Source organism: Ruditapes philippinarum, unplaced genomic scaffold (genome assembly GCF_026571515.1).
Source record: "Ruditapes philippinarum isolate M1 unplaced genomic scaffold, ASM2657151v2 ctg208_1_1_1_1, whole genome shotgun sequence".
NCBI lineage: Eukaryota > Metazoa > Mollusca > Bivalvia > Venerida > Veneridae > Ruditapes > Ruditapes philippinarum.
Window position 1 is genome coordinate 159,860 of NW_026858626.1, and position 27,502 is coordinate 187,361.

Here is a 27,502-nt window from a genome sequence, read left to right on the forward strand (position 1 = left end):
CAAGTCAATGTGATCCAATGTTGGGACCATTATAATCTAAAGGGCATTATTATTAAAAAGTTTTTAGTGGCCCACTAGGGAAAGCTACATGCCAAATATGTAGGAATTAGACAATAAGCTACTTCAAGGATGGGGTAAATTTTGACTCTCTAAAACTTTTGTAAAGGACCACAAGGCCATGCTTTATGCTAAATCTCTAAATCTGGGTAACAAGAATTTTAAAATGTGTTCTCCTATATAAGCTAAGAAGTTGTTTTTTTATATAATTTTCTTATCATAAGTCTATTATTAGCTCCTATGACCTATTTAAGCATCTGATTGGATACATTTCCACCTAGTGAGCATTTCTGTGAAGTTTGGTCAAAATCTTCCATGTTGTTTAAAAAAATTAAGGACAATGAAAAAGGATGCACATCAGATATCATGCCACCACAAAAGCTCACCATTGAGCACTTTTGTACTCCGGTGAGCTAAAATCTAAACATTGAGCTTTGTGCTCAGGTGGGGAAAAAATTATACAGACAAGGAACATCTTCAATATTAGTATTTTATTGAAAATATAAAATTATTCCAAAATTTTATTAGTACATTGTAATATACTTTAATAGCCCTTTTCTCCAAAAATATATAATTTCTTATACTAGTACATGATGTAGATAAGACATATGTTCATAAATGGAAAGGAATGTCTGACACATGAATCTGACATGTATATACCTTATATAAATAATTCTTAATTAATAAACTTATCACCGGAACAATTTAAAATACAATCCCTATCTATGAACACTAGAAATGTTCATCATTTATCATACACCATTGATTATTTCCAACAGTAAGCAACAGAATGATAAACAGTAGAAACCTCCCTATAACAACCCCAAATGATTTAATTTAGTACCAATGTTTTAAAGAATAGAAAGTTTCGTTCTTTGTTTCAATGATCCAAAATTGCGATCTCTGTTATTTCACTATTAAATCTGTTAGTCCACTTTTAGATCACAATTTCTAGCAACATTTTCTATAGTGTCAAAACACTTTATTGAAGAACAGACAGTTGTGAAAACATATAAATTATATATTTATCAATTCAAAAGCTTGCATCTTGAAATTACCAATAATAATGTCTAATGATGAAAACACATGTTTGTAACTGAGGTAAGGCTTGAACTATGGTCCTTAAGTGGCAAAGCCAACAGGCTGAATAAGACCACCACTTTCCTAAAGACCATCTAAAGTAAGACCACATTGATGGTCTTACTAATCATAGTGTGAGGTCATTGTATTCTTAATGGTCCCACCAATTTACAATGGCATAGGCAATATCAAAACATCTAATGTTAAGTAGATTATAGCCAAACTTGCTATAAAATTATACAATATACACCCAAAAGCAAATTTTAGTTATAAGATAAGTAAAAAATGTTGAAAAATCCACATCTAGGAAGTATTTGTATAAGAGGGCTGTTTATTATATCCATTATGGTAAATGGTTTTTGAAAATTGTAGATATAATAAAACAATATACTGATAAGAAAACAATTAAAATAATAAAGTTATCTAACTTTAAAATCTTTCAGTAACAATTTCTAAAGTAAGGTACAATTCACTTTTAAATTTACAAAATTACATCACAGCATCAATTATTTTTAAAATAAATTGTACAAGCAGTCAGTTTTAGCTTCATGCCATGCTGAAAAAAATTCTGGTCAAAACATACATTTGCTTTTTAACCTTTTCCAAGATAAATTTGATAGGAGGACTTTGAAATTGGCACAGTCTATTAGCAGCTAAAGAGATTTCAATATTGAATTACTAAAATCAATCTGTTTGTTTAGATGATACACCGATTTTTTTAACATTGTTGCTCACATTCCCAAGTTGGTCCACTAAATAGACATTCCTGGATCATATCAAACCAATAATTACCAATTTCTCTACAAGTTACTGACTACTTATCCTAAATGATTTCTGAATCTGCAGTGAGAGACAAATGACCATTTAACTTGATGTGCAGAATCAATTGTAATGGAGAAATTTTTGCCTTCCCTATGGATCGAACCAATCCGATGCCCTCCTAAATGAGCGAAGTGGAAAGATTGGGAAGACCTAATAGCGATCAACAAGCAGTATAAAGTCTGGATACGCTGCATGAAAGAATCAGGTCACCAGCTTAAAGATCAAGGTCACAGGCTCTATACTTGTGACATAGGCAAGTATTCTTTGTTCCCAGAATGCAAAGGATTATCCTAATATGACCTACATTTTCCCTACAAGAAGGACCGAAATTGTGTATAAATATGCAATAAAATAACTGTTGATAATATATGTTTAGGCATATGGCATAGTCATCAAAAAATGCGACACACTGAAAATAACTACTGAAACAAATGAGGCACAATTAAGCTTGATATCAGGTATGGCAGCATTTATTTTTCAATGTCATGTTAGAATCAAAATAATATATCCCAAGCAGTGATTTTATCGCTAAATAAAATCACTGTTATTCAGATGTGCATCTATTAATACAGTTCCTCACAACTGAACGCCATAAACAGTGATTTAATTTAGTGACAAACAGTGATTTATTTATCAATAACATCACTGCTGAGAATATATTATTTCTGGATTTTATTACTTTAAAAACTTATCAAATTTCGATAAAAATTCTTGACACATACATATGTACTTTCATCTGATTAAAAATACAATATCTGCGAATAGTTTGAGATCAATATACATGTATATATTGCATAAAAACAAGTTAATAAAAAACTAACTAACATTCACTGTTAACAAATCATAAAATGACACTCACTACACATAAATTTGCATACAAAGTTTTTATTTCAGACATATAACACTATATATAGTACCTTTGTACAATATTTGTGGTTTATATTCAACATTGAGTTTTTCATTAAAAATTATCTACATTATTACATTATCTAATTCACACTTTATCATGCTTTATCAAAAATATCCTTCAAAGAATAAATTTCGCAAATATCCTTCAATGAATAAATTTCCCAAATATCCGTCAAAGAATAAAATTTGCGTAATTTAAGGTAATCCAAATGAGAACAATTGAGTCTCTTAATCTGATTTTTGATAAATGTTGTTTGTTTGTTAAAGTATAACCTGTTTTGTAAAAAAAAATAGCTTTTATAGCTAGTGTTAACATGTATATTGTAACAGATTATAAATAAAGATTATCTTATCTAGCTGAGTACTTAACAAATGATATTTCACATTTTGATAAACATATGGGCTATTACTACCCTCATGAACTACAACCATTATAAATGTCATGATATACTACAGTTAATGCACTCACATGAACTTTAACCATCAAATAAATTAATGAATGCAAAAGTTTTGTACAGTTAATTACTTCAACACATATTGTTAAACTGGTAAACATCCATCATTTTTTGTTTGTCATATCAAAGTTTTTTTTAATTATATTTGATTAATTACGAGACATTTTGCATTGCAAATATGTTGACCTATACACTACATGTATATATAATTTGCAATACAAATGCAGTAACGTAAATATTTTGATTGTTACAATATATGTTTGTACTTGAATAACAAAATACCCTCTTTTCATCTTAAAAACATTTCAAGTTTTCATAAAATAAAATCTTTGGCACAAAACAGAAAATCAATATACAAATTGCAAACAACAGCAAAAAGTAACAAAAACAAACAAAACAATATTTCAATGACAACACATGATAAAATAACAATTACAAACAAACAGTACACCCGAATACATGTACATATCATTTACTTTCCCCCCTTACCCTACTGACCTTGTATAATGAACTGATCCTGACTTAACATTTTGGAACATTCCATTGTTCATTTGAGGTATTTCAGATAAGAAATGCTTCAACTGCACACCTTACAATGTAGTCTTGTACATAAAATTAACTTTCACCCTGATTCCCCTAAATTTATATAATGGATTTGTCCTCCTTGACTTTTGGAACAGTTCATTATTAATTTGAGGTATTTCAGACAAGAAATGCTTCAACTGAACAGTTTTCAAACTGCTAATACATATAATTAACTTTCACCTTTTTGGTAATTTGACAAACATTTTGCATTGAGTTTTCAGAATTTTTATAAATATAATAAAATAAATTCAGTGATTTTAGGGCCATCAAATGAAAGAACTGCCTTGTTTTGAAATGTTCTTACAAAGATTAAAAATGTTCACAGGAACATTTTGTGAGATATAACCATTTTATATCAAAGCATTTTATACTATTTTACTGCAACAAATGTTGCTTATATTAAAAACTTACATATAAATAATACTGTAAATTTATTAATTTTGTGGGCATGTAATTCCGTGGTTTTCTCAATAACATTTTTGAGGTTAAAATTTGTTGATTGTCTTTTTTTGAAAAAAAAGCAAAATGCATTTACATGTATAAAGCAATGCAAAATAATCTTACAGCAAACAAAATACAATGTTGTTTGATGTTACATTCCTGGATATCTATCCACTAAAAGCACAGAAATTAGCACCTCAAGAATAATAATAATGATGTGGCAAATGAGACAGAAATAATTATATTCCATAAAATGTTTTCTCTTTCAATATCTATGCACCCGTGATTCATGTGGCTGTAACAGTAAGTTTAAATTGCCTCCTTTTAAGATGTCCACCGGGTTAGAAATAAATTTATTACTCAACCTCTTTTATAAAAAAATCACAAATTAGTATGATCAGCATTGTCAGATGTCGTCTGTTCCCTGTGCCAGTGGTCACGACTCCTCGTACCATTTCTGCGACCTGCTCACCGCCCGCTCCCATTGATGAAATACTGGTTTATATTTCTGCCAAGTCGGTTGAGGATGAAATTCACGCTCAGTTAATCGAATCTTCTCTAGCTCTTTAACGTCCTTCCATACACCTGATAAAAAGAGCACAAATGTATATTTCAAACCAATAACATGAGTGCGAATAAACAATGACATCAAATTTTGCACACAAAAAAAGTGTTTATTAGTTAAAGAATAAACTAGATTGTTATTAATTTATCATCAAAATAAAGATTCGAAATTTGCTCTTCTCTATCATTGCCTTTATTTAATGAAAATGATTGTTTCCCTTGGTCTATATTATATCAGCACAGTATATGTAAATAACTTGGTGTCATTTTCAAAAGTCTTCACAGAGGTTTATTTTAGTACATCATTAAAGGCAAAAACTGACCTGACTTTGGTAGACACCATTGGCATACAGAACAAGATAGCTCAATAACATGTAGCAGAACTTAATATTATTGTTTTAACTGTTTCAAATTCATAAAGATCTTAAGTCTTAAAATTGACCTTGATCAAAAGTTATCTCACAAAATAATTTTTTTCTCATTGCTACAAATCTACTATTTTTCCATCAAATTTCTCATAAACCATGTCTTTATGCATCTTCAACGCCTTCTTCAGTCTTAAACGATGAAATGCATTTGCTCCCCCTTTAGGTTTGAAATAAAATAACAAACATCTACAGATATCTCTAAATTCAAAATTTTACAATTTCAATGTTAAATGTTAAATTCTCCTGAAACTGGGACTAGGGGGACATGGATGTACCATTGCACTTTTCAGTACTGTCTGTGAACAAACTCAATGCTAAGCCTGCAACATGTTCATTTTTGATGTTTTAGGCTGTCTTTAAGGATTCCTTTTTATCTCTCTCTTAGCTTCTATCATAGCAAAGCACAAAGCACAGCATATGTCCATGCATTCACAACATTAGCTATATATTTCCATATATAAATTTACCTAAGCCTAGTTCTTACAGTATAAAACGAAAATTGAACTTTTAAGGCCTTTATATTGGGGGTTTGTACTCTCATTGCATGAAATGGCAAATGGACCCCCATTAAGCCTAGTATACATGCATTAGGCCTTTATTATGTAATAAAGTCTTCAGAATATTTTTCATAAAACCTACCCACTGCCAAGCCAGCAAAGAAAGCTGTTCCAAGACTGGACATGTTATCTGTTTGTGTTGATTTATTTATAACTTGATTTGTGAGGTCTGCCATTAATTGCACCAGAAAGTCATTATTGCAAACACCACCGTCCACCCTGAAATCACCATAAATCACCATAAGTCACTCAATATTGTAACAAGACCTGTCTGCAGACAGCAGGCTCCACTTTCCTCAGTATTGTATATACAGTCAACTCTCGTTATCTCAAAGTCATCGGGACCATCCAAAAAATATTGAGATATCGAAATGTGGAGATAAACATACTAGGGTTTGAATAAGGCAGAAACTGATTTTTACAAAAGACCTGTGCATACCTAATGTCAAATAAACTATGATATCCCCATGTCTTGTTTTCATAAGCCTAGTCAATATTTAACAAAGTAACATTAGAGGATGTTTACCAGCGAAAATACTGGTGTCTGTGATAAAAAAACATAGTGAGGTTTACTCAGTAATACACCAATATAGTGAAAACATAGTTTTCAGGTTGGTTGATCCGGATATCCTCCCGGGTTATTTATCGGGTCTTTCTCGAGATTGTTCGACCACTGATTGATTTGGTGGTGATGTTGTGAAAAAACATTGCAACGATAGCCTTTATATACTTTCACTATTTCATTTACATTTAAAGTCATAATGAATTGATACAGTGTTCGAAAATTTGTAAAGAATGCAAAATTCACTCATTTTGGAAATACGTCAATCAAAACGCTAAATAGATTAACTTTTATAAAAACAGCTAAACTTGTTACAAACACAATCATCATTATGACACGCACTATTGAGCAATTATCGTCTAGTTTGTGTTTTTCACACGTCTAAAGGGAACAGAGGAAAGAAAACAATTAGTCAAGATAAACAAAGGGTAATAGTGTGAAAATAACTGTTGGGGCTGAAATTTTACATCGAGATACTGAAAATATCGAAATAAAAATATCGAGATAAACAAATATTTCCAATATAGATAAAGAAGGAAGAAATCGGGACTTTCAAAATTTCATCGAGATAACGAAATATCAAGAAATGCGATGTCGAGATAACGATAGTTGACTGTAGTATAATTAAAGCAAAGAATATACATGTATAAGTGGGCATAATTCAGAGAAAGTTATTTTCAGTCTGTCACTCTTACCTGCCCTAACAGTGAATACAAGTAACCGATTAGAAATTTGAAGAGAACTTCATTTAAATTGTTTTTGAAAAAATAGGAAAATATAAAACATCTGTTAATAGGACAGCATGCACAAATTATTTTCAGAACTTGATAGTAAAATAAGAGCCAGGATAATGGAGAAGTTCAATAAAAGCCATAGTTTTGTCAAAATCCATGACTTGTTAAGAGTTATGGGCCACGGATTAGGTTTAAAACTACTTGTCCGTATATGACACAAAACACTGTAAGTATCAAACAGTACAAACTTAAGATAATTCCAGATAATTCTAATTGTTACTTTTCAGAACTGTTCACTATTTAGGGAAGATGCGTAAGCGGCAAGGTAGCTCAGTTGGTAGAGCTGTGGAGTGGTATTCCGAGGGTCCCGGGTTCAAGTCCCCTGCAGGCTGCACATTTTTCTCACCTGGTGACACAATCTTTATTTTTCGTTACAATTAAAATCTTCCCTACCTGATATAAGACAGAGGTATCTTGGTTTCACTGAGGACAGTTTCGTACAGCAGTTTAAATCGGAAAGCTATGGACTCGAGGATTGCACGTGTTAGATGAGCTTTTGTTGTTGATGGAGTCATACCAATCATTAATGTTGTTGCTTTGTCATCGTTAATAGGTGCCTGAAAAAATATACAAATATAATTTCTTTAATAATTAAGCAAGAAATTTGAATAAGGAGCTAGGGTAAGACCTCAAGAAGCTTCAGTACAACCTCTGTAGAATAAAATCTCCTTGGTAAACAAAGAAGTTGAGTGTTGCTCTAGAGTGGTAAATTGAAAAATAAAGTCTTACTTTGTGACACTGCGGTTTTAAAGATGTACAGGTTTCACTGTACATGTCACACACCAGATACATGTATAATTTTAACTTCATTTTCTTACTAGTTTCAGTAATGTGTATCAAATACAAAATGTACTTGTTTATTTGGTATGCTCTTATTAAGGAAAGTCACAAAAAAATATCAATAAAGCTTCCAAGGAAAACTCTGATTTCCGGTATCAAATTGGCTAATGATAGCTGTAGGCAGGTGTAAACAATTCTGATTAAGTGTAATATTTGAATTTTTTTCTTACTTTGGATTAAAGTTTTTTTAAGTTTAAATAAAATAAAATACCTGTAGTCCACAGAATGCTGGTACAAAATAAACGCCATCTGTGTCTGGAATAATTAAATAATTGTGTTTTAAATTATAAGAAACAAAACTAGCACATGAAACTAGGATTTTATCTCCAACATTTACTTCTCTTCTTCAGACTGCTTAGCTTTTACTGTAGAATGCTTAGTTTTTCATGCAGACTGGTTTGTTTTTATACCGCAACATGCTTAGCTTTCAGTGCAAACTGCTTAGTTTATATGCAAAAAGCCAAGTTTAAATTACAGACTGCTTAGCTTTTTCTGCATTTATAATACAGGATCTTAATTTATGATACATGATCATGATTTTTGACATAGAATACTGATTTAAGGCACAGGATCTTGCTTTATGGCACAAAATGAAGATTATGACACAGAATACTCAATAATGACACTTGACACGGCATTTGATTTATGACACATGTTTGTGAGTTATGACACAAGATCTTACATGGTGACACAGGACCTTGATTAATGCCAAAATATCTTCTTTAATGACACATGTTGATTAATGACATAAGACACAAGATCTTGATTTATGGTCTTGCATGATGTCACAGGACCTTGATTTACGCTACACTATATTGTATAATGACACAGGGCCTTGATTAAAGATACAAGATCTTGATTAATGGTCTTGCATGATGACACAGGACCTTGACTTATGCCAAAATATCTTATTTATTGACACACGGCATTGATTAAAGACACAAAATTTTTGACACAAGAATTAGATTTATGACACAAGATTCTGCTTTATGACATAGAATATTGATTTTTTACATAAGGTTTTAGTTTTACCTTCAACAGATTCTGCTATTGATGCTGTATCTCTTACATCCTCAAACAGTCCTATAATAGAATAATAGATTGTAATGTAGGTCTAATAACAATAAATTACCCTGTCTTGAACGAAATTAAAACCATTAAGACATGCCAGTGCAGGCTCTTGGATAAAGGTGTAGAACAAATCAGTGTGTTCAGATAAAGAACAGAAAAGAAGATGATATAATGGAACTAACATATGAAACTGTAACTTGTATGTTTCATATGAGAAATATTAAATTATTTATAGAAAACTCTTTTAAAATGTTTGATATGAACTCACAAAAAGTCTCTTTTAACTGTTATTTAACTATTTTACAGTGGAACCTGTCTAATCCGAACTCGTCCGTACTAGAAGAAAAGTTCGCATTAAAAAGGTTTCCCGATTAGAAGGGTTTTTTTTACATGTTTGTTTGTGTTATTGACAGAGTAGTTTAAATAAAGAAAATTGCAATAAAGATATTTTATTTTTGCAATCTCTTTTCATTCATTTTTATAAATGTGAATACAAAAATAAATAAAAAAGCAAAAATGTCCTCAAGGGTAAGTTAACCTACGATGTTAAACAGGAGGCTGAGACATGATTAAACAATTCGTACCAGCATTTGTCAATTGTTATTTACTATTATCCGATTCAGCATTTATCTGAATTCACTGACAGTTTCCATTAATTTCCATTACTTAATCATGTGTCATTAACATTACAAAAGATATTTCTATTGCATATTATCATAATATTTATTTAAGGATCTGAAAAACAATCAATTAAGCAATTATAGTTGATATCAAGGCAAGCTAAGTGTAATTTTCACATCTTCGCAGATCATATACACCCATTAAGTCAAACAAAGTTAATCTTATCAGTTTGGTGTATGTTTACACCAGCAAGATGTGCAATTTTTTGTTATTTTGAATGTAGGTGTGGCATTTTGCAAAATCTGTTCGGATCTAAGAGATTAATTTTAGAGTCAAATAAGAACAAAAATTGAAAAAATTGTCCAGAATTCCAAGTAGACAGGTATCAGATCCAAAAGATTTTTTACTATTGAAAAAAGACAAATAAAATTGGGACCAGACACTTTGTTCAGATAAGAAAGGATTGTGGACTAGAAGGGTTCAGATTAGCAAGGCTCCACTGTATTTAAAGAAAGTTGAGCTTATACTGTAACCCAACGAATATTCGCGACCAATTAATATTCGCGACCAATTAATATTCGCTTTATTTGCGGATGGCCACGAAGCCAAATATTTGTTTGCGCGAATAAGTCCGCACGATTTCGTGAATAAATTGGAGAGAAATTTTTATTTTAGACGTTGTTCATGCAAAGCTACTTGACCGGATATATTCGAATTTTACGGGCACCTGTAAGGAAGTAATGAATTGTTATGAATATTGCCATAAAGCAATAACAACACAAACTAAGTAAACTACTACTATTTCATAAATATCAAAAGAACTCTATGTCAATATAGCAATCAAAATAAACATCCACATTTTAATACAATTTATGAAATACTAGTAGGCCTATTGTTAATCACGTTCTGTATAGGATACTTTACGGAACATGTGTCAGTTTTAAGTTTCTTCATAATTAAATGTTTGAATAAATCGTTTGACAAAACTGGGAAAACTATCGAGCATCACAAAAGGCTATTGTTTTTTGGATCCTATAAAATAATTGTTTGAGTGAATTGTTAAGACAAAGGTGGTATAAACCTATCGAGCATCACAAAAGGGTATTGGGTGTACATAATTACAAACAGTGAAATACAAGATGGTTTCATACTAGTATCGATTTTTACCCGTCAAACTTAACAGCCTGTATAGCTCAGTTGGTTAGATTGCGGACTCGCATAACATAATTTTCTCAGCGTGGGTTCGATCCCTAACTGGAGATTTGGTGATAAAATTTCAAATCAAATACAGCTTCGTTTGCCGCTTTAATCATATTTTTCTTTTCTGGTGTGCTTTCCAGATCATGATCAGGCAAAAACGATGCTGAAACATCCCTGCATTCTGAGGGTTTATTTTTTATCAACCACCCTTTTAACGACATGTTCAGAAATGAACATATATAAAGAAAATGTTTTGCTGAATTGTGATCACAATTCACTGACCAATACAACATAAGGCTAGGGTATTGTTAATCCCATTTAAGACACCAATAATGACCTCAATAATTGAAGATTAATAGTAGGCAAATAGATTTTACAGCCCCATCGGACTTTCCAATACGCGAATATTTTTTATACGGAATTCAAGAAAACGTGGAAATTAATATTCGCGAATATGTCCGACCTCGGCAAAACGTAAAAATTTGTATTCGCGAATATAAATTGGGTTACAGTATCACAAAATGAAAATACATGTAATGCCATATAACTGGATAAGGATGCAGTTTTGCTCAGATCAAATATTTCAATTCATTTTAATGAGAATTGCTTTGTGCCTACTTTGTTTGGATTATATTTAATAATTTGTAGATACTTATTTTCTAAGCTGGGATCACATATTTCAATTAGACATGTGTTCAGTGCAGTTTTGCTGGGATCACATATTTCAATAAGACATATGTTCAGTGCAGTTTTGCTGGGATCACATATTTCAATTAGACACGTTTTAAGTACACTTTTGCTGGGATCACATATTTCAATTAGACATGTGTTCAGTGCAGTTTTGCTGGGATCGCATATTTCAATTAGACACATTTTAAGTACACTTTTGCTGGGATCACATATTTCAATTAGAAATGTGTTTAGTGCAGTTTTGCTAGGATCACATACATGTATTGCAATAAGATATGTGTTCACTGCAGTTTTTCTGGAATCATGTATTTCAACTAGACATGTGTTCAGTGCTGTTTTGCTGGAATCACATATTGCAATTAGACATGTGTTCAGTGCAGTTTGCTGGAATCATGTATTTCAATTAGACATGTGTTCAGTGCTGTTTTGCTGGAATCACATATTGCAATTAGATATGTGTTCAGTGCAGTTTGCTGGAATCATGTATTTCAATTAGACATGTGTTCAGTGTAGTTTTGCTAGGATCACATATTTCAATTAGACATGTGTAAAGTGAAGTTTTGCTAGTATCACATATTTCAATTAGATATGTTTTCAGTGCTGTTTTGCTGGGATCACATATTTCAATTAGACATGTGTTCAGTGCAGTTTTGCTGGGATCACATATTTCAATTAGACATGTTTTTAGTGCAGTTTCTAAAGGGATGGACATTTTAATACCCAGCTGTAATTGTGCCCAGTTTATCACAGTGCCAGCATCATTTGCAGCGCCCTCTGCTAAATATGTCATCTTATTACCTATTTTCCATCCAATGAGAGGATATAGACCTGTAAGTAGACAACACATGAAAGTCATACACTTTTATATACCTATTTGTTCAGCCCATTGAATAGTACTTCCTGTATCAGCAGCTATACCTTCTGCAATGTATGTTAATCTGTCCCCAATTTTCCAGCCTATCAAAGGGTACAATCCTACAATAGTAAGACATCACATTATGTAAGACCATACACATGTCAAATACAACCTGGCTTGCAATCCCCAAGGAACAGAGGGGACTTTAACTACCCGATAACTGCCATGCCTTGTGGTTAGTCAGAGGGTGAAATCTCCAATAAAAACACCCACACTGCAATAGCATTGATAATGACTTGAAAGGTTCTTTGAGAAAAGGTTCAAATTGTGGCCAAAAGAATGAGTGAAATGGCTAATTCAGTCACTATATATTTTCTCAAAAGTTTTCAGACAGCATTTAAGAAGGATAAAGTACAGATATAAAAAAAAATTCTTATTGTGGCTGAAAGGACAATGAGAGAATATGACTAACATGGCAGTTATATATATTTTGTGAAAAACTTTTAGGATATAAAAAGGCACACTACCAGCTATTGAAGCATGTGGCTCTTCTCCAGTGTTGAGGTCAATAAACATTCCGGTGCCAAGAGTACATTTAATGTCCCCTACATCAAAACAACATTCTCCAAACATTGACGCACTTTGGTCCCCTACCTGTTCAAAACAAATGTACATATGTGAGTGAACTTGATGATTAAAAACTAAATTTTTCTGCTAACTGCAAAAGCAACTAACATGATAAAAATATCATTATTTCTTTGTTTAAGATAAGAAGTTTAGAATTAATTCATTTATTAAATCTTAAAGTAACAAGGCTAATTCTTAACCTGCTGAATTTCTTAAATGGACTTGACCAGCTTTCATTTTTGGAACAGTTCATTATCAAATTTGGGGGGATCAAGATGAAAATTTAATGTTATCTGTCAGTAAAAAGCCTGGTAAGAATGCGCAGATGGCACAGATGGACAGACCGGCCTGGACTTAGACTGGTGGCAAAGACTAATACACAACAAAGCTAGATGGGTAATTCATTTTGCTTTTTACTTTTAAATCATGTTCACACTGTTCATGTCCTTTGGTTGTTGAGTAAGACTTCAGGTGCCACTTCTTGCAAAATTTCAGTCAGAAAACCAGGACAGGTGTTGTCTAATGGTTAAAGTATCTGCCTCTCAATTGAAGGTTCAAGTCCCACTTGAGCTACAACCATGTTCCCTTATATGACACCAGTACAGATTAGTTCCAGGAAGAGAACTTTGGGAGTAGTTCATGAAAGTTTTGAGGTTTTAGTGTAATCAACCCTATATAACTATGTTAAACTAAGTGGAGTAAAAGCCAGGGAAAAGAACCACAGATCTGCCATAATCAAGGACTTGATAGCTTTGTCACAATAAAAAATTTAAATTCTCTTGCAGGAGTCAAACGTACAGCAATAAGGGACTGCTGATAAATACTTTCAATAATTTAAAACTTACCAAGCATGTTATTGGTATACTGCTGCCAAACACAGACTCATCTACATGGCCAAATACTCCACTGAAATATTACATATTAAATTATTGAAAACTTATAACAAATGTTTATGTATCTGAGTTACTTTGATGCTTATATCTTTCGAATGAAAACATAATAATATTTTACTTTTCTCTATTCAAAAAAAAAAAATTATGGTTAGCCGACTGATGTTCAAAATTTTGCAATCAATATTGGCAAAATCAGAAGAATTAATTTGACAAATTTGCTTTGCTAGTTAAGGGATATCTTAATGCTGGATTTTTCATTGGTTTCAGCTTTACTGATGGAGGAATGACTTCAGGTGCAATATGTTTTCTATGATTGAAATAAAACTGATTTGATATATAATACAGATAATATAATAGATAATAATTATAAACATCCTGACTGTCCAATGAAAATCAACTTATTTCATCTAATTTTGCTGGTTAAGGGTTCGCTTTTTTCCAGACATTTATACATCACAACAGCAGGTGTCAAGTGCCGTGTGGCAGCTGCAAAAAGTTGCTCCGTACTTCACTTCAGTGTTGTTATATTTTTCTGGCCCTTATGTTCATTGAATCCATCACTTTTAAATGTTGAAAATTGAGTATCGCTCAAGCCGTGCTAGGGTGCATGAGGGATGTTGCACTTTTTGTAGTATCCCTTATGTACAGACTCGATCAAACCGAGTCTGCAATTTTCATGTAATTTTGCTGTTTTAATGCTTCTGAGGGATCACTTTCACCCAGATATTTTTACAAACATGCAGTATTATGAGAAATCACATGCAATGAAATAAAAACTGAGAGAAAATAAATGAAACAATGGTTTTGTCCTGACCTGGTGGGTAAAACGTCCGGGAATATATTCATGGGAATGTTTACCAGTCCACACACAATGGTACTCCATGACACCTACAAACATAATGTATATACAATTCTATCCCATATAACCTAAAAATTAATTCTAATAGTATAAACAATGTTCTATATAAAATATATGTCTGAAAACAGTGTAATGTAAACAAGTGAACAATGTTATAAAACATGTAAGCAATGTAAAACAAACATGTAAAAAATGTAATATAAATATGTAAACAATGTATTATAAACAATGTAATATTAACATGTAAACAGTAAAATATAAACATGTAAATTGTAAATTAATATAAACATGTAAACAATGTAACATAAACATGTAAACAGTAAAATATAAACATGTAAATACATTAATATAAACAATATAAGATAGATTAGATCCAATTATGATTTCATTTGGAACATCAGGTGATGCCAACAGTGTTAACAGTGTAAAACAAATATATATAGAGGATATTGAATGAGTATACTGTTCAATATTGAATTTATTGAACGAGTTGAATTATGCAAGCCCCTGGGGGGCAAAATATTATTTTATTTAATGAGTTTAATAATTTCAGTAATTAACCTACATGAATATAATATTCTATTTATTACATACCCAAAATAAAGAATCACTTTTCATTGATGCGCCTAATGCTAACATTTAGTGCCCTTTTACACTAATTTTTGTTTGTATAACATAAATGATGTCACATCAAAATATATGCATGGCCGTGCAATACCATTTTTTATGGAATCGCAAAATCGGCACAGGTATGTGATAACAGCATTATATAATAATGTAGAAAGTGTAATATAAATATGTAAAAAGTGTAATGTACATACCAGAAATGGATCGTATAATCCTGTAGCACTAGCACATGAAAAATCTGTGGCGTGTACTTGACTTCCTGTTAGTTTCCATAGTAACCATGATTCTATACAACCAAACTTCACCTCTCCGTCTAAAGCTTTCTTTCGTAACTTTATAAATAAACAAACAAACAGTCATAGTTTTATAGTCTTATGTGGAAACTATATAAACAAATGTAAAACAGTTATATTTTATAGCCTTTTTTCATAACATTTTAAACAAATGATAAGCAAATATATATTTCGTAGCTTTCTTTTGTAATAGAACAGCGGTCATTATAAACAAAGAAAAAGCACATATATTACTGCAATGTACTGACAAAAGTGTAAACCGAGGTTGCATTGACAGCACTTATACAACTGGTTTTGTGAGCTAATTTCATTTTTGTAATTTAAGTTCAATTTGAATTTCTAACATAATATATATTCTTTGTAGGATATATTCCATATTTGTTGACATTCAAGTCATACGATACTGTAAGGGTCATATGGCAATTTTTAATCTTTACTGGTGGAGGAATACCTCAGGTGCCTTTCTGTGCATTTTAAAAAAAACTTGTAGCAAAATTTGAAGCAACTGTCATGATGGGCAAATGACTTGAGTATATTTGAGTAAAAGGCTATAAAGAAATTTTTCTAGGCTCAGACCTAGATCTCAGGTATTTGATTTATCAGAAACTGAAAATGTACACTGACCAATGAAAATCCTGAGATTTGAGACAGAGCTTAGAAAATTATCTTATACCTTGAGGCCAAAAATCAGTGACATTGTCTATGAAAATACTGTGGTCCCTACAGTGTATATCGGTACTCTATATACACTTGGAACAAACAATTATCCTGTACATGTATTTAAGTTTTGCATTGCAAGAAAGAGTGTGTTTCTATGGTAACATTGTAAGCATAGAGGTCATCATCACTTACATCAGGAATGTTGTCTAATATCCACAGTAATCTCAGTGTAACCTGAAAAAATAAATCCAAGCATGAAATAATTAAACATATAAATTTTGAGTGAATTGTTGTAGAAAAACAGACAGTTGGAATTCAAATTTGTAGTGTGGACCTATAGAATGTAGAGTTAAAAACGTAACATATCTACTTTGATTGAAGTCAAAACATGAAAATGATGTTTATTTTATATTTACAAAGAGACTGCGTAGCAATTATCAATATTTTCAAATATCAAAATTGATCTTGTATATCTTTAATCAACAATATTGATAACATAATCATTTTATAAAATTATAGTAATTGTTTGTTGTAAGCATTACCTGTGGTGACATAAACTTTAACACACTTGCTGATAGAAATCTTTTCTTTCTTGTAAATGTATGCAGAACTTTAGACCCACTGTTCAATGCCTGTAAATACAAAAGTAAAATTTCATATTTATAATGGTGAACTATTTTTCCACACCTCAAGATAAGGGGTATTACATCTGCTCCTCTAGTTTTACCTACACATGTAGGTAAAAAGATATACACATGTCTCATTTCTTTAAAAATACAGCCAAAGAGTATTTTCAATGTGTCACTGTTCATTTAGTTAAGTAAGCACTCTTTAATATTGTTCTTTGTTTCATAATTCATGTTAAATGTTACACTATTCATAAAGGAATTAACAAGAGCTACAAGTAGGACAGGGTGCTCCACTATTCTAACACTTAGCCTGAATAATGTATGAATTCTCAAAGAGGAAGATTTCAGACAAACACATGACATATAAGTCTAACTGACCAACAATAGATATGTGTGAAGTTTCAAATGATTTTCTTAGAAATTTTCAAGACTGCCTTTGCAAGCAAAAGTTTAACCAGAAATTTCCCTAATTCACAAAGGTCCATAATTCAGTAAGAATCCACATAAGTCTTGGGACTTGCAAAATGACCTTAAATTTTGATCCAAATGACAGTATGAAGTTTTGAGTAAATACATATGAGTTTGTTTTTTTTAAGATTGTTTGACACCAGAAAATTTTAAAGCGCACAAAGGGTCCAAATTCATGCTACTGTTATGGGTCTTACAAATTACTTTCAATCAAGATCCCAAAGACATGTATTAAGTTTCAGATGAAAACCTTAAGTACTTAAGTCTTTATTGATCTTGCACAAAAAGTACAAGAATTTTATATGTTTACCAAGGGCCATAACTCAATCAAAACTCATCATAATGCTGTGTGTCTTTGACAGTGAGGCTCAATTTTGATCCTAAAAGCATGTCTTAAGATTTAACAGATTATCTTCAGTTGTTTTTAAAATTGATCTTGCACAAGGGTTTTTTTATTAAAAGTTTAACAGCAGCAATAATTTCAGTCAATATCCATATGAGAGCTATGGCCCTGATAAGTTCTGTTTGTTTGTTTGATTGGGTTTTACGTCACATCAACACAGTATAGGTCATTTGGTGACATTTCAGCTTTACTGGTGGTGGAAGACCTCAGCTGCCCTTCCGTGCATTATTTCAGGCACGAACTGGCACCTGAGAAGAACCACCAATGTCCTGATAAGTGACCTTCACAAATGATCCCAAAGGAATTTGTGAAACTTCAAGCAAAAAGTGTAAATGGTTGATGCAATATAAAGTTGTACAGCTTGTACAAGACATTGCCTGCACAACTTTTAAAGGAACCCACCTTTAAGGTCAGTGATGTATTCCATGATTTCACATAGTCTCTAGCTCTCAGGTCCTGCCAGGTTATGAAATTATGAAATGGTTTACCTGTTTTACTGGAAAAAACAAACAAAAAACAATATTTCCCATATGACTTATAACAAAACCCATATATGAATGACTTATATATAAATAACAAAATAACATGACAGGTCACACCCCAGGATCAAACCAGTGGTGCCCTTACCCTGATCTAAGCAGGCCAACATCTCTTTGAATGCTAAACAATAATGATAACGAGGATAAATTCGGTCCAATTTCCACCTTAGTGTCATCTAATCAGATACAGGTGGTTGCTCAATTTTTGTTTTATTGAAACCCCTCTAAATAACAACTGAAAGTTCCCGTTAAGACACAGCAAAGCAAGCTAATTATTGAAATTAAAATATGAAAAGGCTAATACTGTATAAACCAGAAAGAAATGAAGAAAAAAGCACTTACCTGTCCCAGGTAAGACAAGTATTTCTTTGTACAGCTATACCAAGACATGTCACCTCACTTACTTTAATCCCAGCAGCTGTAAATTGTAACATACAACATGAAAATCAAGTCAAGAGAAAAAATCATGTAAATAACTTTTAAACAAGCAGTTTAACAAAGGTCAATATTGCTTATTGGTGTCTGCATCTCAACTCGAGATCATAGTTTCCAGACCTTGTTGGTCATGACAGTGTTTCTTAAGTGCTGGTACTGTTTGTTCATTAGTTATGATAAAAAAAACTTGAAAGTGATTTAAATATTTACAGATTTCAGTCTTACCTTAAAATAAGTGAAACAACAAAAAAATACCAAACCTTTTATAGATTCATCAACACATGCAACAACCTGCTTATAAAGAAGTTCTGGGTCCATCTCCGACCACCCAGGCTTTGGGTGTATCAACTCAATCTATAAAGTAAAAGTTTAATGCAAAAAAAAAAACTGAGATAAAACTGTAATACATTGGATAATAAAAGAAAATATGAAAATTTTATAGTCATTTTATAGAGACAATATGATGTCAATAATATCCTCAAATAAATAATAAAAATTTACTCTCCTCAGAATGTTCTCAAAACTTTAACTATCATTTTCAAACTTTATCAGCGTTTGCCCTGTAGACTGAAAATTCCTTTTAGCCAAACACATGTGATTTCTGATTTCAAACAAAATTATAATAAACCCTGTAGCAAGATGATAATTTCTGCAGCCATATTAAACATTTTTTTTAGCAAATGACTATACATGTATTTTAACTGTAAGTTCTGCTTTCTGACATTTGAAAATGAACCAAACCTTTTTAGAACTAGACGCTTTGATATGCCCATGGTTATCATATACATGACTACGAAGACTGGTTGTCCCTATATCTACAGCAATGATGTTTGCCTCATGTTTGATTCCCTCGTGAGCTTCCTCAGCCTCATGTACATCCGATTCTCCAGACATTTTCCTATAAACAATTAATTATATTAAACAGGTAAAACATGTAATTCCAAGCCTTGTTTTGAAAAGCCCATCCGAGTAAACTGAAAGTTTTGCAGACTGGAAAATTACTTTTCTACTTTCAAGTTTGTCAAACTAAATTAATCGATTTGCTGCCCAAAGATTTAAATGAGATTTCTGGTATATATATATAAGTCTGCATCAACTAATTGACCACCAAGGTTGGGCCAATTTTTATTCTAGTGGCATTATTTACATACTTTTTTCAGTGAACCACAAGGAGATATGCTACATTTAGCCAAATTTATGTACTCTGGATACTGTATTAGTAACCAACAACCCCAACCCCGGCCTCCTGACCCCTCTGCGCCTTGTTACTATGTGCCAGAATATTAAATGTATGACTTACAGATGGGTGCAAAAACCCTCTTCTACAGAAGAAGATAGACATTGGAAGAATTAATATCTTAATAATTTAAATGTCTAGATCTATGTTAATATTATAATATTATTATTGGATAATTCACAGGGATTAATCAGGAAAAGGTTATTTTTGCGGTTAAAACAGGGTTTCACCATCATGTCTTGTTCTGGCTAGGTTTCATAACTGGTCTGATCCAAAACTTTAATTCCACTACAGACGAAAGAAAAAATGTTTACAAAGGGGCTTATAAAGATTTGGAAGCCAGAACTAACCCGAGCTATATTAGACTATGTTGATCAAAATGACAGTAGGATCCAGTTGATTGGGTGATGAAAAAATTACGTAGAATCTAGAATATGTCATATAAACTGATAAATAAGTTTAATTATGTATATTCTTTGTAAATATATAATATTCATAAAGTATATGGTAAGCGACTTAGAAATATTTTTAGATCTCAAAAAGGCTAAATTTTCTTGTGTCAGTTGTGAACTTAGTTGTGTTTGTTTACCTGTGCTGTACTGTAGGATTCCTTTATTATTAAAATCTATTTACAAAAAGAAAGTCGATACATTTTTTGAAAATTTCATCATGTTTAAGACTGCTTTAAAATACCTGACTGTCACAAAATTGCTTTGAACAATTAGTTCATAAACTGTGTCATATGTTTCGTGTCATTTGCAGCCGCCATTTTAACAAGTCACATGATCAAAATTTGTTCAATGGTTAGAGTAAATCCTGTTCAACCGTCATGTAATTGGTAGTCTACTAATCAATGGTCTCCGGTCTCCGAAGAGACCGTCGGTTGTGTACGGTAATAATTTAACGACATAAATTATATAATTAGATAGATTTCTATTGTTAATTATTTTGCCATAATCAATTAAATTGATTTGCACAATACGTATAATTAATTTTTATTGAGTAAGTCTAGGTGACTGATACCCACATGAAATTGATGTACTTTTTAGGGTAACTTCTCTTAAAACAACAGAAATGCTATATCATATATACTTGTATGTTTTTGTATAGCTTACCTACAAATTAATGGTCTTAAAATTGGAAGCGTTGAATAGCATTTAATAGTGGGCCATATGTTTATAATCTCCCCTAAAATTCTTAAAAGCGGTAAAAATGCATTTTAACGGGGGAAAAATACAAGTTTACATTGCTTGAATTAGCACGATACATTTAAAAATTAGTTAAGAATGAAGGATTCATAACATACATGTATATCTTATATGAAAACCCATGACACTACTTGTTGTCAATGTTAATTACTAAATCATGTGTGTTTTCTCAATACATGTATTATATGTAGTGATAACATGAATACTTTATTTAATCTAGCTATGTTTGTTAAAGCAATAATGCTGAAATTTCATTAGGTAATCTTTTTTATTTACTTATTTACTTCCATGCCATGTTTCTATTATTATTTGCTGTATTGTTTGTTTGTTTACTCTTCTGTCCTTAAAACCCATAAGTTTTTGTTTATAAATATAAATAAAATACAAAAATGTGTAATAAAGCTAAATCATGCAATATAACGTTAGCTACATGAAGCATTACGTACGTCGATAAAATAGACTTGCATGCACATTCATGATTGCAAATCAGTTTGATGAATCCGAATTTATTGTCAGCGTGATCATAGAGAATAATAGGTTGGTGCCGTGGATGGAGAAAGTTTATCTGGCGAGGCGGAGGAATTTATTGGGTGAGCCGAAGGCGAACCCAATAAATTTTTTGGGTGAGCCGAAGGCGAACCCAATAAATTCCTCCGCCTCGCCAGATAAACTTTCTCCATCCACGGCACCAACCTATTATTCTATTTATCCTGTCACCGTTTTTTTTTAAAGAATTTTATTAGGCAAACTACCTTTAATCACACTATCGAAAATGTTTCTATATAAACAAAGAAGGCCCGAAGCGTGCATTATTCTACCACAATGCACTCGCCGTTCTTATTATCTCCCTGTGTATTTTCACATTGAAGGCGCCATTTTGTTTGAAAAATGTGATAAATAAAAACAATTTTTTGTCGAATTTTGTTGTGAAAACTATCTAGAATGAAAGAAAATGGTCTGACTAAGAAAATGAATTCGAACACTAATATCTTTTATTCAGTCGTTAACGCTGTACAGACGTTTAAAGTATTGTTTACGTGACGTCACAATGTAGCGCCAAACAGCACGTGCAAAACAATCAAATCAAGTACATTTGTACGCTATTTTAATGTCGCAAACGAGTTAAGTTTTACATTTATTTCACTTTCAATAATTTTTACTTCGCTTGAAAAATTATAGAGTGAAATAAAATTAACAAACAAAGTTTTATCAACGTTTCCAAAATTCGTTAAACTACACACAGAAGATTTAACGACAGTTTTTTTCATACCACTGGAACGGCCTGTAAAGAAGTCCGGCAAACCACGTGATCAAGTGCCGTAGATCAGTAAAAATATACGGCACCTTGTTATCGGGCCGAAATTGATACAAGTGACAGGATAAAACATTATATGTGCGTGTGTCAATGAGATAATTGTGTTCTTTTAACTCGGCATTATATTTACAAATATACAGATGGCGTCTGTTCCACATCTGGTCATTTGTGAAAAAGAACATTCACATCAACGTCTTTATAACGGGACATTAATGTTTATACGTCATAGGATTTTGTTTCATGGTTACGTATACGTCACATTATCAGCATGTTGCTATTAAACTCTTAAACGTCACAATGATGGCCGAGAACGAGGCAGTATTTCATAAATAGTGGATATGGAATGAGTATAGGTCAAATACTGAATTTATTGAAGGAGTTGTATACATGACAGAAATATGCATGTGTCCTGACAGCAAGTGATACCGTCTGGATAACAAATGGAAAGAAATATTTTGCCCAGCACTGTAAAAAATATAATTTTTACGGTCCTTTTGAAATATATAATTCTGATTATCGAAAGATTAGTTTTGAAACACTTGCGGAAGTTTTGCTTGTTTCTGTTATTTTTTCAGTGCTTTGAGACCCATTTTAAATTAAAACGAAAATGTTTTCTGTACTTTAAGTTATGCAATGAAATTTTTAATATTTGAGTATTCAACCTAGCTATTTGCGTTCTTTCGAACGATGTTTACGTGTCACTGGGTGATATCTATCAACTTCATGATTGTTGTGTTACAAAAAACATCCGTGTTTAATTGCTAACGCCAATATGTGGCAACAACGTAAATACGTCATTTGTGTGACATAGTATAGGCACGTATACTGTGGCAACAACGTAAGTACGTCATTTGTGTGACATGGTAGTAACAGAAAGTGGCAACAACGTAAATACGTCGTAAATGACACGGTAACGTCAAAAACGTATCCGAAACGCAAATATACTGCATGTTTGGTAGCATGGAAGTGTCAATAACATAGCAGCATCACACATGTCATTTTGGCTGCACGTCAACGCCCAGAATGTGGACACAACGAATTCAGGCCATGTCAGATGCAAGAGGAAAGTACTGGTTTCTGCAGGCCTACTGTAGTTTGAGAGTTGTCTGTGTCTTCTGCACTTAAATCTTTTTTTTAGCTTATTCTTCTATCGATTTTCAAAGGCTGATTTTTCAGGGTAATTAACACCTTTCAAATAGTACTGATTGAGGAAGGTTTCTTGATAAAAACTTAATTGATTTTCTTTTTTTCTCTCTAAAACGTACGTTAGATATTGAATTTTTGGGCGTCCGTGGCCGAGTGATTAAGATCTTTGACTTCAAACCACATGTCCCTCACATCCGTGGGTCCGAATCCGGACAGGGACTTTGGACTGTTTCATTTTTATGAAGCTATCAAACTAGTTTACGGAACTTCTGTGATTCTACTCAGGTGCCCGTTCGTGCCTGAAACAATACATGGAAGGGCGCCTGATGTCTTCCTTCATCAGTAAAGCTGCAAAGTCGCATATGGCATATACTGTGTTGGCGTGATGTTTCACGCAACAACGAAATAAAAGAAAAGAAAGAAAAAGAATGTTATTTTGGTTATTTTTTTTCCGGTTTTCAATGGTGGGATATGCTTACTTTTAGGACTGCTTTTTATAGTGTTTCCGTTGCATCGAGTCCGTGTTATACAACACGCACGAATCCACATGAGAGAACAAGATGGTCGTAATTTTGTCCTCAATAAGATAATTATACATTTGTATAGTGATTGTGACACCATTATCTTGTTACTATGAATAATGCCTATTTTAATCTAGATTTTTTAAGTGAATGAAGTTGGTCCTTTAAATTTTTGGTTGAAATACCACTGGGAGACGCCTTACATAATTTCTTTTAGCCACACATACCTAAACTTTAATGCCCTCATATCTAATCAAAGCTTCGGCATAATTAAGGGATTAAATCTATATGAATTTCAATATTTAATATTGGTAAAACAAATAGACAAATAATAACTGGTCTAGATTAGCACTATAATAACATTTAAATTATTGTTATTTAAAGAAAATCGGATTGTAATTCTACCTTCCTGACTTTGCTCTATATTTATCAATTTTTGTATCAATTTTTCTTGCCCCTATCATGGACAGATTATTCTTTCCGGCGTTGGTCCTGGTGTGTCTAAAATGCAATACCTGTGAAGAAAATGCCACAAAACGAACTAAATTACAAAGTTTCCACAAAACGATGCTAAATATTCAAACAAACCTTTACGAATTTTATTGAATTACTCATTGAGATATGGCTCCAAAGTCAAAATTCAATTCAAGTTTCCTATGCAATGAAGAGATCCATCTGTGCTACAGAAAATCATCTACAAAACAACTGATCACTTCTAATTAAACATTTAATCGCAAGTCAGGTATTATAGCTTCTCCTGAAAGTCCATAGGTAATTATTATTGTGTTTGATACAATCAAAGATTACCACAACTGGCTTACTTTCGAATACTAACGCTAGAAATTCCGAATGTGTTGTATATAAAAATGGCGACGCTTGATACTGTAATACACTACGTGACACGCCTAAATGTAATCTATTGTCAATGTACAGGTTAGGTCAATGTGATCCTCCTCAAGAAAGACTTTGTCCTATGTGCTGTTTTTTTTTCAAGTAAGAATCAAATACATGTATATTTGTGTAAAATGATGATCAATTATAGATTACAGGAAAAAATATAAATGAATCAATAGTTTCACCTTTATTTGAAGCCCATATCGATGGACCCGCAATTTTACCTGTCAATTCAAGAGCGAACTAAGCTCTATTGCTGATCAATGTTTTTGTGTAACTTTGGTTGATATAAACGCATTTATCATGCAGACATGGCTAAATATCTCTGTTTGTGACCCTTTTAGGACCCATAACTCCATCACGCACCAACATTGTAATTTCAATTAAGGAACTTTGGTTCCAATCATATCAAAAATAAACTCAGCCATCAAATATAAGGTTGATTTACCTATTTTTCCCCTTTCATTGCCCATAACTCTGCAATCCAATGATGTGGTTCGAGACAGAAACCGTCATCTATTGGTAATACAACTGAGGACACGAAATTGTTTGCGCACAGACGGACGCAAGAACGGAAGCACGTCAGATGACGAACAACATGCGATGATAAGCTCTTCATGACCACTATGTGGTCAGGTGAACTATTAAAGCAATTTTCATGAAATGAATTGTATTCGATGTTGTGTGGAGGAGGACCTGGTAATATTGAGCTAACTTTTCGCTCAACCCTTTTGTATATTGTGTAGAAAAATGTTGACACATTTGTTTAAACATGCAATGAAAATAATTATTTAACTACTTAATTAGACTTACCAACGACATGTAACGAATTATTGCTTTGGAAAAGACATAGAACTTTGTAAGCAATATTTTTACGACCACTATTTGTTGTTCAAGTTGGTGCAGTAAGTGAAAATCATCTTCAAAATCATCTTCAAGAATATGAATGAGTGATATTAAATAAGTTGGCAATGATAAGATTCATTAGCGATCAATTTGTATACTCAAATAATAGACTGTCAGATTGCTAGAGATATTTTGCCAAAATAAGAAGATTCAAAATTCGCGGTTACTTAAACTTCAATCCCGTTCAACCATTGAAGTCTATATATTTTTGCATTGCCACATATTTTTGGCGTAACCACAGTGTAAGCGTTTTGTACAGACTTAAACATGAATAAATTTCATAATGATACTTAAGATCGTCGTTTACTATGGAATTGTATTTGAAAATTTCCCGCCAGGTGTAAAGAATTTTGAGACACACCTGTAACAGGGAGCAGTTCGTTTTGTATTTTTCACCTGGGGTACTTTAAATATGAAATATATCTTATTTTCCATATTTGACATATTGAAGCCATTTACAATTCATCGATATGATATTCAATTTTGTCAAAGTAAATTTCAGCTATTATGGCCTGTTAAAATCTTTAGCTACTCCCTTGTCACGTGACCTAATCTATTTTGCCGTTCGCCATATTGAAATGAAATTTCGGATGGCCTACTTTTCTGGCTAAGTTTTAAAATATTATGCTGTTCATTCTGAATATATTTTCCCTGCATTTGAGTGAAAAGATATTTTGTTGAAGAAATACGTTTAGTTTTCTGCACGACAACTTTGAAGTTATCAGTGCAGTTGAACTAAAAAAGTGGGTGTGAACTTTCGCATGCAAATTATCTCGGAAATTTCAAGAATGCCAGTTAGAAAACAAGGTATGTTGTTGATGAGTCACGTATATTTTACTAATTTGCCTTCTTGTAAATGAAATAGAATCAGTTATGGGTAATAATTTGTCAGTTTATACGAAAATCTCATCATTTTGACTAATTTTTAGCCGGAATACCAAGTTCGCCCCCGTATATTTCGTACCCAAATTTTAAATGACTCGAGCCTAGGATTCAATTTCTTTCCTACTTACAATATAGGTATAGAGTGATGCATAATTACTTTTCTCTTTTAAAATAAAAGTTGGATTGTTATGCTCACTTTATTTCTGCAACATTTCATTCATGTAAAGTCTTAGTTTTCCTTTACAATAGTCCTATAAATAATGTTGATTTGAGATAATTTTACTTTTTGGCATTTCCTTTAGTCCTTTAAATAATGTTGCTTTGAGATAACGGCATATCATAATTGCTCATAAACCCATAGCACTATAACAAGCCCGTAATTTCTGATTTATTGAATGTAGTTTTCCTTTTGACCTACATAAATT

The 27,502-nt window shown here is 32.2% G+C and overlaps 2 protein-coding genes across 7 annotated transcripts in view; one reads left to right on the forward strand and one right to left on the reverse strand.

The window, feature by feature from the left end:
• Positions 1 to 597: 597 nt before the first annotated feature.
• On the reverse strand, positions 598 to 21,028 carry LOC132753742 (putative glycerol kinase 5). Of its 3 annotated transcripts, none has more exons than XM_060744252.1 (17): positions 20,896 to 21,028; positions 19,707 to 19,863; positions 19,226 to 19,319; positions 18,873 to 18,948; positions 18,394 to 18,487; positions 17,034 to 17,123; positions 16,684 to 16,725; positions 15,733 to 15,870; positions 14,867 to 14,940; positions 14,005 to 14,065; positions 13,060 to 13,186; positions 12,397 to 12,504; positions 9,127 to 9,177; positions 8,306 to 8,349; positions 7,648 to 7,811; positions 5,981 to 6,117; positions 598 to 4,934 (listed from the first exon to the last, which is right to left on the reverse strand). In XM_060744252.1, exons 2-17 carry the CDS (start codon positions 19,857 to 19,859, stop codon positions 4,786 to 4,788), a joined length of 1,602 nt encoding a protein of 533 aa, XP_060600235.1. In that variant the 5' UTR covers positions 19,860 to 19,863; positions 20,896 to 21,028; the 3' UTR covers positions 598 to 4,785. The 3 variants fall into 3 exon arrangements, with proteins under 3 accessions (XP_060600235.1, XP_060600237.1, XP_060600236.1); XM_060744254.1 differs by lacking the exon at positions 12,397 to 12,504 and adding an exon at positions 12,547 to 12,651; XM_060744253.1 differs by having other exon boundaries at positions 20,792 to 20,911.
• Positions 21,029 to 26,736: 5,708 nt separating this feature from the next.
• The window catches only part of LOC132753743 (disks large homolog 2-like), a 156,469-nt gene continuing 155,703 nt past the window's right edge, over positions 26,737 to 27,502 (forward strand). For all 4 annotated transcript variants that reach the window (XM_060744256.1, XM_060744259.1, XM_060744257.1 and 1 more), the window contains exon 1: positions 26,737 to 26,999. In XM_060744256.1, coding sequence (XP_060600239.1) covers positions 26,954 to 26,999 — 46 coding nt within the window. In that variant the 5' untranslated portion in view covers positions 26,737 to 26,953. The remainder of the gene's footprint in view (positions 27,000 to 27,502) is intronic.

What these genes read in the sequence shown, in the direction of transcription:
- LOC132753742 (XM_060744252.1), bottom strand. Translation starts at nt 19,859, where the DNA reads ATGTCTGGAGAATCGGATGTACATGAGGCTGAGGAAGCTCACGAGGGA. An exon ending in AAGCGTCTAGTTCTAAAAAG is followed by an intron (nt 19,320 to 19,706) that starts GTTTGGTTCATT and finishes TTTACTTTATAG; the next exon opens with ATTGAGTTGATACACCCAAA. An exon ending in ACTTGTCTTACCTGGGACAG is followed by an intron (nt 18,488 to 18,872) that starts GTAAGTGCTTTT and finishes TGTTTTTTCCAG; the next exon opens with TAAAACAGGTAAACCATTTC.